Genomic DNA, 12,988 nt, shown 5'->3' with positions numbered 1-12,988 from the left:
CACCCCATCTCCCTAACATTCCCAGCAACCTATCAGTATCCAATCCATCCAATACTCCCAACAACCCATCAACACCCCATCCACCGAACATTCCCAGCAACCCATCAGCACCCCATCCACCTAACATTCCCAGAAACCCATCAGCACCCCATCCACCTAACATTCCCAGCAATCTGTAAGCAACCAATCCATCCAATACTCCCAACAACCCATCAGCACCCCATCCACCAAACATTGCCAGCAACCTATCAGTATCCAATCCATCCAATACTCTCAACAACCCATCAACATCCCATCCACCAAACATTCCCAGCAACCCATCAGCACCCCATCCACCTAACATTCCCAGAAACCCATCAGCACCCCATCCACCTAACATTCTCAGAAACCCATCAGCACCCCATCTCCCTAACATTACCAGCAACCTATCAGTATCCAATCCATCCAATACTCCCAACAACCCATCAACACCCCATCCACCGAACATTCCCAGCAACCCATCAGCACCCCATCCACCTAACATTCCCAGAAACCCATCAGCACCCCATCCACCTAACATTCCCAGCAATCTATCAGCAACCAATCCATCCAATACTCCCAACAACCCATCAACACCCCATCCACCAAACATTCCCAGCAACCTATCAGTATCCAATCCATCCAATACTCCCAACAACCCATCAACATCCCATCCACCAAACATTCCCAGCAACCCATCAGCACCCCATCCACCTAACATTCCCAGAAACCCATCAGCACCCCATCCACCTAACATTCCCAGAAACCCATCAGCACCCCATCCACCTAACATTCCCAGAAACCCATCAGCACCCCATCCACCAAACATTCCCAGAAACCCATCAGCATCCAATCCACCTAACATTCTCAGAAACCCATCAGCACCCCATCTCCCTAACATTCCCAGCAACCTATCAGTATCCAATCCATCCAATACTCCCAACAACCCATCAACACCCCATCCACTGAACATTCCCAGCAACCCATCAGCACCCCATCCACCTAACATTCCCAGAAACCCATCAGCACCCCATCCACCTAACATTCCCAGCAATCTGTAAGCAACCAATCCATCCAATACTCCCAACAACCCATCAGCACCCCATCCACCAAACATTGCCAGCAACCTATCAGTATCCAATCCATCCAATACTCTCAACAACCCATCAACATCCCATCCACCAAACATTCCCAGCAACCCATCAGCACCCCATCCACCTAACATTCCCAGAAACCCATCAGCACCCCATCCACCTAACATTCTCAGAAACCCATCAGCACCCCATCTCCCTAACATTCCCAGCAACCTATCAGTATCCAATCCATCCAATACTCCCAACAACCCATCAACACCCCATCCACCGAACATTCCCAGCAACCCATCAGCACCCCATCCACCTAACATTCCCAGAAACCCATCAGCACCCCATCCACCTAACATTCCCAGCAATCTATCAGTATCCAATCCATCCAATACTCCCAACAACCCATCAGCACCCCATCCACCTAACATTCCCAGAAACCCATCAGCACCCCATCCACCTAACATTCCCAGCAATCTATCAGCAACCAATCCATCCAATACTTCCAACAACCCATCAGCACCCCATCCACCAAACATTCCCAGCAACCTATCAGTATCCAATCCATCCAATACTCTCAACAACCCATCAACATCCCATCCACCAAACATTCCCAGCAACCCATCAGCACCCCATCCACCTAACATTCCCAGAAACCCATCAGCACCCCATCCACCAAACATTCACAGAAACCCATCAGCATCCAATCCACCTAACATTCTCAGAAACCCATCAGCACCCCATCTCCCTAACATTCCCAGCAACCTATCAGTATCCAATCCATCCAATACTCCCAACTACCCCTCCATACCTCAACCACCTGACATTCCCAGCAACCCATCAGCATCCAATCCATCCAATGCTCCCAACAACCCATCAACACCCCATCCACCTAACATTCCCAGCAACCCATCAGCATCATAATTAGCTCATGTTAATTTATGTTTCTGGTTACAGTTTGTATTGTTAGGGTAATATGATAAGGAGGGGGGAACCTCCTTCCAAAGTGTATAAAAGTCTGTATTCTTATTTAAATAAACATTCTATGTTCCTACAAGTTAGTGTCAGCTAGTGTAAGCTAGTGATGTATGTTTGGATGTAATATCTGCTATCTTAAAGTCCAGACTGGAGGAAGCAGTGTACTGATTGAAGCACTCAAGTGGAGTTCAGAGATGCAGGGAAGGGAAGCAGCCATTGCCCCTCCCTAACAAGGATTTGTGCACCTGGGAGACAGTACCAGAAAAAAGGCATCCCAGCAGCAGACGCCGCCCGAGAATGATGACACCAACCCAGCTGAAGCGCTGGCAACCGGACAGAGGGTCCAAGAAGTCTGCCCCACACCTGTGACAGTTCTGGAGGCACAGGGTAAGGAGGTGGCAGTCACTCCTGGGCAGCAGATCAGGATCCAGGGGGAGAAGGGAGAGGAAGTTGTTGTCTTCCCTCCACAACAGTCAGCCAGAGTGAAGGAAATTGTCTTCCCTCCCCAACAGTTAGCTGGAATGGATGATGTGAGTGCTGAAAGTCTAACAGGGCAGAACACTACTGGCCTCTGCACACAACAATCCACTCTGCAAGAGCTCCAGAGAGAGAATTCAGTTGGCACCTCACAATGGCAGCTTGAGCTGTTGTCAGTGGATGGGCCTGCGGTCTCCACTAACAGAAACCCAGCAGAAGTGCTGGCAACAGGGCAGAGTGCTAACAACCTCTGCCCAGCACTGGAAACACCTGCAGAGTTCCAGGGAGATGGGGCAGTCAGCCTCCCTCCCCAGCGACAAGCTTATGTAGTGAAGCACCTATGGCCAGCTGAACAGCTGGCAACAGGACAAAGTGCTGCTGGCCTGGATTTCTTGTGAAAGTGGATGGGTCTGTGGTCTCCACTTGTATACCCCAGGGATGGTGGGCAGTCAGCCCAGATCCCCAACAGCATAATGAAGTAAGCCCAGTCACCCTGTCTTCTCTCCAGTGACTGAAGGACCAGTCCGCACTTCCCCCCAGCAGTGGGTATGTTCTATGAGAGAGGCAAAGGTTGGCTGGGTGAGTAGTGCTCTGTTTGTGACAATGTGTTTGGGGTACTGTGTGTGTACAGGCATTGGGGGACTGAATGGACAAACTTCAGAGTCAACCCATCTGGGGTTTCCTCTTGTGTTAGTCTACTGCCGAAAGGGGAGACATGTGACGGGACTCAATTTGGGCGGGGGGCTGGTGGAACCCAGAATGACTTGGGCCGCGTACACACGCGCGGACTGTTTGCCCAACCTTGTTCGTCAAACAGTTTCGGCAAACAGTCCGCTCAAAATTTGCATGAGCGGACTTGCCCACACACGAGCGGACTGTTTGACGAACAAGGTTGGGCAAACAGTTCGCTCAACTTTTGAAATGAACGGACTCGCCCACGTAAGGAGGAGGCAAATCCGCCCATTTCGAGCGCGTGTACAGGTAGGCGGGGCCCGCGAAGGAGACGTCGCGGGCTCCGCCGCCTGGAATGGGCTTAAAGGGGAACCCCAACGCCGAAAAAAATCGGCGTGGGGGTTCCCCCAAAGTCCACACCAGACCCTTGTCCGAGCACGCTACACGGCCGGCCAGGAAAGGGGGGCGAGCGAGCGCGCCCCCCCTCCTGAGCCGTACCAGGCCGCGTGCCCTCAACATGGGGGGTGCCTTGGGGAAGGGGGGGGCCGCGCGGCCCCCCCACCCCAAAGCACCTTGTCCCCATGTTGATGAGGACAAGGGCCTCTTCCCGACAACCCTGGCCGTTGGTTGTCGGGGTCTGCGGGCGGGGGGCTTATCGGAATCCGGGAGCCCCCTTTAAGAAGGGGGCCCCCGGATACCGGCCCCCCACCCTATGTGAATGAGTATGGGGTACAATGTACCCCTACCCATTCACCTGTGAAATAAAGTACAAAAAAAACACAACACAGGGAAAAAATATTTTATTGCACAGCTCCGGGGGTCTTCCGTCTTCGGGGGTCTTCTCGCCGGACTCCTCCGCTATCTGTGTGTAGCTCTTTTACTAGCGGAGGAGTCCGGCTTTTTTCCTCCCCGCCGCCGGCCTCTTCTCCCGACTTCGGGGGTCTTGTCCCCCTCTTCGGTTCTTCTGCCGGGCCACCGCGCCTTCTTGTAGCTCTTTTACAGGCGGTGGCCCGGTCTTCTGTCGCCGCTGTCGTCGTCGTCACCGCCGCCGCCGCCTTCCGTTCTTGTTCTTCTTCTTGTTCTTCTTCTTCTTCTCCTGGAGATGTTGACTCGACGATCTCTCCGGCCGGAATGCCAGAGCCGCGCTGTGCGGTCACTTATATAGTGACAATGGGGCGGTGTCACATGGTATATGTCACATGGGTTGGTCACATGGTGACCCCGCCCCCTTACGATGTCATAGTCCCCATGTGACATCAACCCATGTGACCAACCCATGTGACATATACCATGTGACACCGCCCCATTGTCACTATATAAGTGACCGCACAGCGCGGCTCTGGCATTCCGGCCGGAGAGATCGTCGAGTCAACATCTCCAGGAGAAGAAGAAGAAGAACAAGAAGAAGAACAAGAACAGAAGGCGGCGGCGGCGGCGACGACTACGACAGCGGCGACAGAAGACCGGGCCACCGCCTGTAAAAGAGCTACAAGAAGGCGCGGTGGCCCGGCAGAAGAACCGAAGAGGGGGACAAGACCCCCGAAGTCGGGAGAAGAGGCCGGCGGCGGGGAGGAAGAAAGCCGGACTCCTCCGCTAGTAAAAGAGCTACACACAGATAGCGGAGGAGTCCGGCGAGAAGACCCCCGAAGACGGAAGATCCCCGGAGCTGTGCAATAAAATATTTTTTCCCTGTGTTGTGTTTTTTTTTGTACTTTATTTCACAGGTGAATGGGTAGGGGTACATTGTACCCCATACTCATTCACATAGGGTGGGGGGCCGGTATCAGGGGGCCCCCTTCTTAAAGGGGGCTCCCGGATTCCGATAAGCCCCCCGCCCGCAGACCCCGACAACCAACGGCCAGGGTTGTCGGGAAGAGGCCCTTGTCCTCATCAACATGGGGACAAGGTGCTTTGGGGTGGGGGGGCCGCGCGGCCCCCCCCTTCCCCAAGGCACCCCCCATGTTGAGGGCACGCGGCCTGGTACGGCTCAGGAGGGGGGGCGCACTCGCTCGCCCCCCTTTCCTGGCCGGCCGGGTAGCGTGCTCGGACAAGGGTCTGGTGTGGACTTTGGGGGAACCCCCACGCCGATTTTTTTCGGCGTTGGGGTTCCCCTTTAAGCCCATTCCAGGCGGCGGAGCCCGCGACGTCTCCTTCGCGGGCCCCGCCTACCTGTACACGCGCTCGAAATGGGCGGACTTTCCGAGCGGGAACAGTCCGCTCATTTCGAAAGTACAGCGGACAGGCCCACACACGGGCGGACTGTTCGCTCAAACACAGTTTCAGCGGACAGTTTTTCGGAATTTCCGAAAGACTTTGTCCGTCCAACTGTCCGCTGAAACTGTCCGCTGAAAGCCCACACACGAGCGGACTGTCCGCCCAAACACTGTTCAGCGGACAAGGTTGGGCGAACAGTCCGCCCGTGTGTACGCGGCCTTAGAGAGGTTTGTAAACCCTTGTTTCAGCTCCCCATGCACCTCCTATGTCTAAGTCACCCTGTGATTGAGAAAATGTAGCCTGGATTACTTAAAATGGAAAAGTAATATTTATCTACAATATCTCCCAGGAAATCTACAAAGACTTTTCCTGGTTTGGTTGATTCTGAACTCAACATGTTAATTGAAAGAGCTGATCACATTGGCCACTGTACAATGTAGGAGATGGTCCATCTGCTACTGGGGACTCCAGCTATTGTGTGAAGGTGTTCTGTGTTTATACTTATGATAATGAGGATTGTGTTGGCAGAAGACAGCAAGGCTGACCTGAAAGGTCATACCTCTGAGCCACCTAGGCTGGTTAAATGATTACTTAATTAGCTCATGTTAATTTATGTTTCTGGTTACAGTTTGTACTGTTAGGGTAATATGATCAGGAGGGGGGGGGGACCACCTTCTAAAGTGTATAAAAGTCTGTATTCTTGTTTAAATAAACATTCCATGTTCCTCCATGCTAGTGTTGTACATTTGGCTGTAATGTCTGATATCTGAAGGTCCAGACTGGAAGAAGAAGTGTACTGATGGAAGCACTCTACCGGAGTGTGACAGGGTTCCATGACAAATCCCAACAACCCATCCAAACATTTTAATCAACCCATCAGCACTCCATCCACCTAACATTACCAACAACCCATCAGCATCCAATACTCCCAACAACCCATCAACACCCCATCCACCTAACATTCCCAGCAACCTATCAGCATCATAATTAGCTCATGTTAATTTATGTTTCTGGTTCCAGTTTGTATTGTTAGGGTAATATGATCAGGAGGGGGGGGGACCTCCTTCTAAAGTGTATAAAAGTCTGTATTCTTGTTTAAATAAACATTACATTTTCCTACAAGCTAGTGTCAGCTAGTGATGTATATTTGGCTGTAATATCTGCTATCTGAAGGTCCAGACTGGAGGAAGCAGTGTACTGATTGAAGCACTCAAGTGGAGTTCAGAGATGCAGGGAAGGGAAGCAGCCATTCCCCCTCCCCAACAAGGATTTGTGCACCTGGGAGACAGTACCAGAAAAAAAGGCATTTCAGCAGCAGAAGACGCCCCAGAATGATGACACCAACCCAGCTGAAGCGCTGGCAACCGGACAGAGGGTCCAAGAAGTCTGACCCACATCTGTGGCAGTTCTGGAGGCCCAGGGTAAGGGGGTAACACTACCAACAACTCATCAGCATCCAAACCATCCAATTCTCCCAACACACCCCATCAGCACCCCATCCACCAAACATTTCCAGTGTGCCTAACCAGTGTTTTTCTGTACTATGTGAGCTGCTTTTACTCAGGGTAGTGGTGGATTTTATTCCCTGCTTTGCAGGGACACAAAATCCATCCCTTCCCCCCTGTCAGAATGAAGATCTGCCTTGTTTTCATAGGCAGAGCTCCATTCTGTGTCTCTGCCTGATGATCGGCAGGTGCCGGTGGACATCCAGTGCCCGACACCCGCAGATCCGTTTCTGCTGTGAGTAATCACAGCAGAAGCGGCCAGCCAGCATGAGCACCTGCCCCCCTAGGCGAAAGTACAGAAACACATATATATACATGGTTCTGCACAGGAGGCTGCCCTGTAATGCCCCGTACACACGAGAGGGATTAAGTCTGACAGACCTCCAAAGGAGTTCCGCCGGAGTTCCGCCGGAGTTCCGACGGAGTTCTGGCGGACTTTTCGACCGAACGGACTTGACCACACACCATCACACCAAACTCCGACGGAGTCGAACGTGATGACGTACGACTGGATTCGACGTAGGAAGTTCCTAGACAGTAGCCAATAGCTGCCCTAGCGTCGGTTTTAGTCCGTCGGAGTAGCACACACACGAGCGGATTTTTCAAAGGGGACCGGGTCCGGCGGAGTTCCGTCGGGAAAATTTAAAGCATGCTTCATTTCTAAAGTCCGTCAGACTTTAGCTTCGCTAAAGTCCGTTGCAGCCCACACACGATCGGATAGTCCGCCGGACTCAGTCCGTCGGAGTTTGGATGTCGAAAAGTCCGCTCGTGTGTACGGGGCATAACAGTAAATCTACAATAGAAAGTTCCTTAACTGTTTAAGCAACTTGAGACTGAACAGTTTTATCCCTAAGCTGGTATATCTCCTCTCAGGTGTCTCTTCTCCTCAGAGAATATGTTTAATGTTTTTAGTCGTTCCTCATAACTGAGCTCCTCCAGTCCACTTTTTCGTCCTTCTCTGGACTCTCTCCAGTTCCAGCACATCTTTTGTGAGGACTGGAGACCAGAACTGGACAGAAGACACTGCAGATGTGGCTGAAACCAGGGTTTTCTAAAGTGTCAGGATTATCATTTTATCTCCAGAGCGAATTCCCTTTTTTTTACATGCTAATATTGTTGGCTTTTCTTGCTATGGCTTAGCATTGCAAGTCACTGCTGAGTCTATCATCAACTAGGACCTCTAGATCCTTCTCCGTTCTGGATTCCTCCAGAGCTTCTCTCCCTGGTAACCTGCGCTCATGTTTTTGTCCTCCAAATGCATTACTTTACATTTTTCAACATTAAACAGCACTCTGTCCATCCAACATTCCCAACAACCTATCAGCACTCTGTCCACCCAACACTCCCAACCTATCAGCACTCTGTCCACCCAACACTCCCAACCTATCAGAACTCGGTCCACCCAACACTCCCAACAATCTATCAGCCCTGTCCACCCAACACTCCCAACAATCTATCAGCACCCTGTCCACCCAACACTCCCAACAATCTATCAGCACCCTGTCCACCCAACACTCCCAACAATCTATCAGCACCTTGTCCACCCAACACTTCCAACAATCTATCAGCACTCAGCCCAGTCAACACTCTCTACAACCTATCAGCACTCTGTCCACCCAACACTCCCAACCTATCAGCACTCTGTCCACCCAACACTCCCAACCTATCAGCACTCTGTCCATCCAACACTCCCAACAATCTATGAGCACTCTGTCCACCCAACACTCCCAACCTATCAGCACTCGGTCCACCCAACACTCCCAACAATCTATCAGCACCTTGTCCACCCAACACTCCCAACAATCTATCAGCCCTCTGTCCACCCAACACTCCCAACAATCTATCAGCACTCAGCCCAGTCAACACTCTCTACAACCTATCAGCACTCTGTCCACCCAACACTCCCAACCTATCAGCACTCTGTCCACCCAACACTCCCAACCTATCAGCACTCGGTCCACCCAACACTCCCAACAATCTATCAGCACCCTGTCCACCCAACACTCCCAACAATCTATCAGCCCTGTCCACCCAACAATCCCAACAATCTATCAGCCCTCTGTCCACCCAACACTCCCAACAATCTATCAGCACTCAGCCCAGTCAACACTTTCTACAACCTGTCAGCACTCTGTCCACCCAACACTCCCAACAATCTATCAGCCCTCTCACCACCCAACACTCCCAACAATCTATCAGCCCTCTCACCACCCAACAATCTATCAGCCCTCTCACCACCCAACACTGCCAACAATCTATCAGCCCTCTCACCACCCAACACGCCCAACAATCTATCAGCATCCTGCCCAGTCAAAACTCTCTACAACCTATAAGCACCCTGTCCACCCAACCTGTCAGCACTCTGTCCATCCAACACTCCCAACAATCTATCAGCACTCTATCCACCCAACACTCTCAACAATCTATTAGCCCTGTCCACCCAACACTCCCAACAATCTATCAGCCCTCTGTCCACCCAACACTCCCAACAATCTATCAGCCCTCTGTCCACCCAACACTCCCAACAATCTATCAGCCTTCTCACCACCCAACACTGCCAACAATCTATCAGCACTCAGCCCAGTCAACACTCTCTACAACCTGTCAGCACACTGTCCACCCAATACACCCAACAATCTATCAGCCCTCTCACCACCCAACAATCTATCAGCCCTCTCACCACCCAACACTCCCAACAATCTATCAGCCCTCTCACCACCCAACACTCCCAACAATCTATCAGCCCTCTCACCACCCAGCACGCCCAACAATCTGTCAGCACTCAGCCCAGTCAACACTCTCTACAACCTGTCAGCACTCTGTCCACCCAACACTCCCAACAATCTATCAGCCCTCTCACCACCCAACACTCCCAACAATCTATCAGCCCTCTCACCACCCAACACTGCCAACAATCTATCAGCCCTCTCACCACCCAACACTGCCAACAATCTATCAGCCCTCTCACCACCCAACACGCCCAACAATCTATCAGCATCCTGCCCAGTCAAAACTCTCTACAACCTATAAGCACCCTGTCCACCCAACCTGTCAGCACTCTATCCACCCAACACTCTCAACAATCTATTAGCCCTGTCCACCCAACACTCCCAACAATCTATCAGCCCTCTGTCCACCCAACACTCCCAACAATCTATCAGCCCTCTGTCCACCCAACACTCCCAACAATCTATCAGCCCTCTGTCCACCCAACACTCCCAACAATCTATCAGCCTTCTCACCACCCAACACTGCCAACAATCTATCAGCACTCAGCCCAGTCAACACTCTCTACAACCTGTCAGCACACTGTCCACCCAATACACCCAACAATCTATCAGCCCTCTCACCACCCAACAATCTATCAGCCCTCTCACCACCCAACACTCCCAACAATCTATCAGCCCTCTGTCCACCCAACACTCCCAACAATCTATCAGCCCTCTGTCCACCCAACACTCCCAACAATCTATCAGCACTCAGCCCAGTCAACACTCTCTACAACCTGTCAGCACTCTGTCCACCCAACACGCGAAACAATCTATCAGCATCCTGCCCAGTCAAAACTCTCTACAACCTATAAGCACCCTGTCCACCCAACCTGTCAGCACTCTGTCCACCCAACACTCCCAACAATCTATCAGCCCTCTGTCCACCCAACACTCCCAACAATCAATCAGCACCCTGTCCACCCAACACTCTCAACAATCTATCAGCCCTGTCCACCCAACACTCCCAACAATCTATCAGCCCTCTGTCCACCCAACACTCCCAACAATCAATCAGCACTCTGTCCACCCAACACTCTCAACAATCTATCAGCCCTCTGTCCACCCAACACTCCCAACAATCTATCAGCCCTCTGTCCACCCAACACTCCCAACAATCTATCAGCCTTCTCACCACCCAACACTGCCAACAATCTATCAGCACTCAGCCCAGTCAACACTCTCTACAACCTGTCAGCACACTGTCCACCCAATACACCCAACAATCTATTAGCCCTCTCACCACCCAACAATCTATCAGCCCTCTCACCACCCAACACTCCCAACAATCTATCAGCCCTCTCACCACCCAACACTCCCAACAATCTATCAGCCCTCTGTCCACCCAACACTCCCAACAATCTATCAGCCCTCTCACCACCCAGCACACCCAACAATCTGTCAGCACTCAGCCCAGTCAACACTCTCTACAACCTGTCAGCACTCTGTCCACCCAACACGCGAAACAATCTATCAGCATCCTGCCCAGTCAAAACTCTCTACAACCTATAAGCACCCTGTCCACCCAACCTGTCAGCACTCTGTCCACCCAACACTCCCAACAATCTATCAGCCCTCTGTCCACCCAACACTCCCAACAATCAATCAGCACCCTGTCCACCCAACACTCCCAACCTATCAGCACTCTGTCCATCCAACACTCCCAACAATCTATCAGCCCTCTGACCACCCAACACTCCCAACAATCAATCAGCACCCTGTCCACCCAACCTATCAGCACTCTGTCCATCCAACACTCCCAACAATCTATCAGCACCCTGTCTACCCAACACTCCCAACTTCTCAGCACTCTGTCCATCCAACACTCACAACAACCTATCAGCACTCTGTCCACCCAACACTCCCAACAGACTAACAGCACTCTATCCACCCAACACTCCCAACAACCTATCAGCACTCTGTCCTCCCAACACTCTCTACAACCTATCAGCATCCACCCAACACCCCCAACAGCCTATCAGCACTCTGTCCACCCAACACTCTCTACAACCTATCAGCATCCACCCAACACTCCCAACAGCTTATCAGCCCTCTGTCCATCCAACACGCCCAACAATCTATCAGCACTATCCTATCAGCACCCTGTCCACCCAACACTCCCAACAACCTATCAGCACCCTGTCCACCCAACACTCCCAACAGCCTATCAGCCCTCTGTCCATCCAACACGCCCAACAATCTATCAGCACTATCCTATCAGCACCCTGTCCACCCAACACTCCCAACAACCTATCAGCACTCTGTACACCCAACACTGCCAACCCCCTATCAGCACCCTGTCCACCCAACACTCCCAACAACCTAACAGCACCCTGTCCACCCAACACTTCCAACCTATCAGCAATCTGTCCCCCAACACTGCAGACAATTAATGTGGCAAACTCTTACAGAAAAGAAATAATACATCAGTGCAAAAAAAAAGGAATGAGAGCTGTCAATTACCCATCAATCCATAGAGATATTACAGACTGGCCCTGTACCTGAAAACAGAACCAGACTCCAAAGAGACACCCAAAGCCCAAATGACTAAATGCCCTCATTCTGAAAATGTAATTGAGGTGGCACGTAAGCCCAGGGAGAACAAACTGGATCAGAGGTTTCATCATGGAGACAGAAGGATGGGCTCAGCTTGCTGGGAAATGACAGTTTAGTGAGTCAATGTTCTGATTCCTGAAATTAAATAAACTTACTGTTCTCTTTCCGGATCTCATCTCTCAGTCCCGCAATAGCTCCCAGAATCCTCTGGATGTCATTTCCGAGAGAACCTGTAATATAAAGAACATCTTCTCAGTCTGCTGTGTACATGTCCTTCAGACCTCTCTATAGTATGCACCAAAACAGGAACATTCATTTTCTGAGCTTTGGATGTGGCAGTTACACCACCACTAAATTTCAGTTCAGGACTGCTTAAAGCCTGAGAAGAAAGAATACCAGGTGGAGTATTTTTTCTTTCAGTCTGTCAGTGATCTAGTGCTGCAGGTGCTCATTCTTACGCATCAGCAGCTGATAATTCCTGTGCAGCAAGTGCTAATTCTAATGTGCATGTGCAGAGTCACAAGCAGAGGACTAGAATGAGCACTGGAGCACTGGAGCACGTGCACGTACATATGAGTGTGCACAAGCATCCACAGATATTGGCGCCCAGCAGACTATTTAAACTGAGAGTCTGCCTGCCTTCAGTGCCTTCAGTGCTGGGTTGTCTTTGGCTTTGTTTCCTGTGTTCCTGAGAGCCGGTTCACACTGCGGGCAATGC

General features: G+C 51.3%; 1 protein-coding gene across 2 annotated transcripts in view; it reads right to left on the bottom strand.

Annotated features, from left to right (window-relative positions):
• LOC143986532 (C-type lectin domain family 4 member K-like) overlaps window positions 1-12,988 on the bottom strand; it is a 52,156-nt gene that overhangs the window by 15,442 nt on the left and 23,726 nt on the right. For both annotated transcript variants that reach the window (XM_077484891.1, XM_077484892.1), the window contains one exon: window positions 12,426-12,500. In XM_077484891.1, coding sequence (XP_077341017.1) covers window positions 12,426-12,500 — 75 coding nt within the window. The remainder of the gene's footprint in view (window positions 1-12,425; window positions 12,501-12,988) is intronic.

The sequence above is a fragment of the Lithobates pipiens genome, unplaced genomic scaffold, assembly GCF_037356315.1.
Source record: "Lithobates pipiens isolate NorthernLeopardFrog02 unplaced genomic scaffold, aLitPip1_a1.2 Scaffold_167, whole genome shotgun sequence".
Classification (NCBI taxonomy): Eukaryota; Metazoa; Chordata; class Amphibia; order Anura; family Ranidae; genus Lithobates; species Lithobates pipiens.
This window is presented reverse-complemented; position numbering and strand designations above follow the sequence as displayed.